The sequence below is a fragment of the Miniopterus natalensis genome, chromosome 14 (assembly GCF_054644295.1).
Source record: "Miniopterus natalensis isolate mMinNat1 chromosome 14, mMinNat1.hap1, whole genome shotgun sequence".
In the NCBI taxonomy this organism is placed as follows: Eukaryota; Metazoa; Chordata; class Mammalia; order Chiroptera; family Miniopteridae; genus Miniopterus; species Miniopterus natalensis.
In genome coordinates, this window is record NC_142094.1 from 53839221 (window position 1) to 53842850 (window position 3630).

Genomic DNA, 3630 nt, shown 5'->3' on the forward strand with positions numbered 1-3630 from the left:
CATTGTTTTTATTACTATGCCATAGTTAAATGTCTCCCCATTGTTAGGCATTAAAATAATTCCTGTTTTGTTTTGCTTTGCTGTTGAGAATGATACAGCTGTCTTGGTGCAGATAATTTTGCGTGTGTGCACACATGCACTTCTCTTTGATTACAAGGTTATATCCTTTTTGGTTACATCATTAATTGCATGACTTTTGTGGTTTATTGCCAGATTGATCTCTAGAAAGACTGCCAGTTAGCAATGCTACTCACAAAAATACAGTACTTCCTCACAGCCTTGCCAGAGTCGAGGGTTGTTATTCCTAATACTTAATTTCTTTTTAGCCTTGTGTGAACTGTCATTTTTGCAGTCATTGGCCCCAGCGCCTATTGGCATTGATCACATGGGTTTTTCCTTATTGATTTGCATATCATTTATCTGCTGTATTATTCACAAATACATAGCTTCAATATATGTGTCTGTATTTTTTGCCTTCCTTTTAGATTAAGGTTTAGGTTTCTTGAGTTTTGTTTTATAAACATTTTTATAAAACTGAAATTATTTTGCTGTGAGTTTATTTCTCTTACTGTGAGATCTATAAGCTGATCTTCCTTTAACTATTGAACTGTGTATGTTAATCTCATTTCACCTAATGTTAAAAATATTTGTTTAGCACTGTGCATTTGTGCTATGGGAGGTTTTAACTGCATAGTAGTTGCTGTTATACTTCCGCTGACGAGACAAATATGCCTTTGATTTTAATCCTTTAATCCCATTTCCTTTATCTAGTTATGATGATGAAGTTGACAAAGTAAACCAGTATCAACGACTAAGTCTAGAGGACCTGGAAAAAATAGAAATAGGTAAATTTTAAAATACTAACCAAGTCATACAAAGCAAATACTGTTTCTTCTAAGAGTAGGTCAAGTTATTTATGTAACCAGTGTAACATCTTATTAGAACCAGAAAGGGGTATTCCCAGTAGTTTTTTAGGATTCCCTTCTGTTCTTTAAAGATTAGTGATGGATATAATCTAATAACTTTTATTACTTATCTTGTGAAGATTAACTCAGGGATCAAGAAAGTTTAAATATTTGAGACTGAAGTTTTTATTTATATAGTATCATCAAACCAAATTGTCACAAGCTTATATTTTGTGTGCTTTTTAGATTATGAAGAAAAATGTGCTAAATATCTAATTGATGAATGTGTTGGTCTTTTGAAGATATAGAAAAAAGTAAATGTGTAAATATAGAAGAAAGATTCACACGTATTCATTTCGTCTTTAGGTCCTGAGCCCACTCTTTTTGGAAAGCCAAAGTTCTCCTGCATGCGACTGCACTATAGATATAAAGAAGCAAGTGGCTATTTCCACACACTGAGAGCTGTAATGCGCAATCCAGAAGAGGATGGGAAAGGTATTGAAGAGAGAGGAAATTATTGATAACTTTTTATCTGCTTTTATAAGCGCAAATGGAATTGAGGGCAGTGCATACCATTACCAACTAAATGATCCAGGGAAATAGCTTTGTGATTTGAGACCTTGAAATAGCAACTTTGTTCTCAGCAACACAGAAAGATTATTTGAACTGATGGTGTAGTTTAGGGCAAGGGAATCTATAATGGGAATTGTGTGTGTGGCCATATGGATGCTGGGCTTTTCCCATCACATATGCCTCGTGTGGGTAGTAGTCAGGGACCATGTCTGTTTTGTTCACAGCTATTACCTCGGCAGCTAGCACTTTAATTCCAGTTGATTTGGTTCTTTTGCTCTTTATTTACTCTTCTGTTAAAATTGGTTTTAGAACACTGAATTAGTGGGGGGAGTAATGAATAAGTAGCAATTTTCTGCAAATTGAAGCAAGTAAAATTGTATTTAACTGTAAGACCACAAATTTCATTTAGAGTTCTGAGTTAGAACTATTTTTTTAGTATGTTTTCTGAGAAAGTGGCAAGCAGTTATATTTGGATTTCAGATACCCTTCAGTGCATTGCAGAGATGCTGCAGATCACCAAGCAAGCCATGGGATTAGATGTGCCTATAATTGAGAAAAAACTTGAGAGGTGAGTATACTACTTTGATTTTCTCTCAAGAATAAAGACATTATTAGCCAAAGTCGTCTTTAAAAGTATTTGCACAGATGTGTGTGTAGGGAGGGTGTTGCATTATGGTAATGAGTTGGTACGTAGAGAGGAAAGTATCAGATTCCTATGGATCAGAAGATAAAGTGTTTTGTTAAAATTATGGCTATAAGTGATACATTTTTAAACTCTTAAAATATACTCAAAAGGGGAGCATTCAAATTTAAATAACTTTATAGAGAAAATAGCCACTATGTTTTAAACACTAGGTTTTTGAATTTGGGAAAAGAATGCCTATAAACAGATTATTTTACATTTAAATTTGCAGATTTTCCATCTAATGAGCAGGTTTCATGGTCCACATTCTGTTAGAAAAGAGAGCCATTTGGTGTCTAGAGAAAAATTGTTCAGTCTTTTGTTAGTAGAGAGAACTGTTTTCGTAGTCTTTAATGTTGTAATTTTTATGAAAGTCTCATGGCCAGTGATCCTGCATGACCAACAAAAGTCAAACATTTGAGACACGTGTGGCAAAGAGCACAACTTTTTTTTTCTTATTTATAGCCATCGTGAGGGATGCCAAAGGAGAAACCACTAAGTTTAGTTATGTTAAATGTTGTAAATCGTTTAACATAAGGAAAAAAAATTCTTCCCCCTCCACCTTCTACCTGAATTCAGCTAAATTGGAGTGTGTGTAGACAGCTCTAGTTTTGGTGCTGCAGGTTCCCATTTATAGTCAGTGTTGCCTTTGCCAGTCATTTAGATTGTGGATGTAGAGCCTTTGAAATGTGATTAGTCTGAATTTTGGGTGTGGTTTTGTTTTGATTTTGTTTGTTGTTGAGAAAAATTTATTCTCAGAATACACAAAAACATGGGCTGAGGCAGCTGTTGGGAGGCTTCCCTCCCTCCCGTCTGCTCCTCTCTGAATGTCTAGGATACAGTTGAAGGAAATGTGCAGTAGCAAACAGTGGTCAACGCTCAAGGCAAAAGGCTTGGTCCAAAAGAACTCAACATAATGAATCCAGTTACCAGAGAGCTTCACTGAGCGCGATTAAGATACTGCAGATGTAGTAGCGTTTCCACAGGGTGGCTCTTGCACCTGGTGGCCTGCTTGCTGAACTGGGGTTAAAGTCACACAGCCAAGCCTCTCATTCCCATTCTGCCTAGGAACAACTCACCACTGTCATTTACAAAGGCTTCTGCTGCCCTCTTGTAAAATACTACCTGTTGATTATGAAAAAGAATAAGATATACCTCATTAATTATCTTTTAATACTGATTACATGCTGAAATTGCAATATTTTGTATATATTGGGTTAAGTAAAATACTGTTAAAATTAATTTCACCTTTTTAATATGGCTATTTTCAATTACATCTTCAACTCACATGTTGCTATTGGACAATCCTGTTCTAGAGTCAACTCCAAGGGATTACTTTAGTTTTCAATTAGCAGTGCACTATTTTCAAGAAATGGGGGCCAACTTAAATAACAGAACTTCCACTTTAATAATTGGAACTGGTATGTTGAATTCCATGAGCAATTAACTTTTTTCTCTTCTACTCTGTAG

The 3630-nt window shown here is 35.3% G+C and overlaps 1 protein-coding gene across 2 annotated transcripts in view; it reads left to right on the top strand.

Annotated features, from left to right (window-relative positions):
- Positions 1 to 3630, top strand: part of INPP5F (inositol polyphosphate-5-phosphatase F) — a 59212-nt gene that overhangs the window by 51323 nt on the left and 4259 nt on the right. The window contains exons 17-19 of one of the 2 annotated variants that reach the window (XM_087823988.1): positions 772 to 845; positions 1272 to 1400; positions 1959 to 2046. In XM_087823988.1, coding sequence (XP_087680114.1) covers positions 772 to 845; positions 1272 to 1400; positions 1959 to 2046 — 291 coding nt within the window. The remainder of the gene's footprint in view (positions 1 to 771; positions 846 to 1271; positions 1401 to 1958; positions 2047 to 3630) is intronic. The other variant, XM_087823989.1, reaches the window with a different exon arrangement.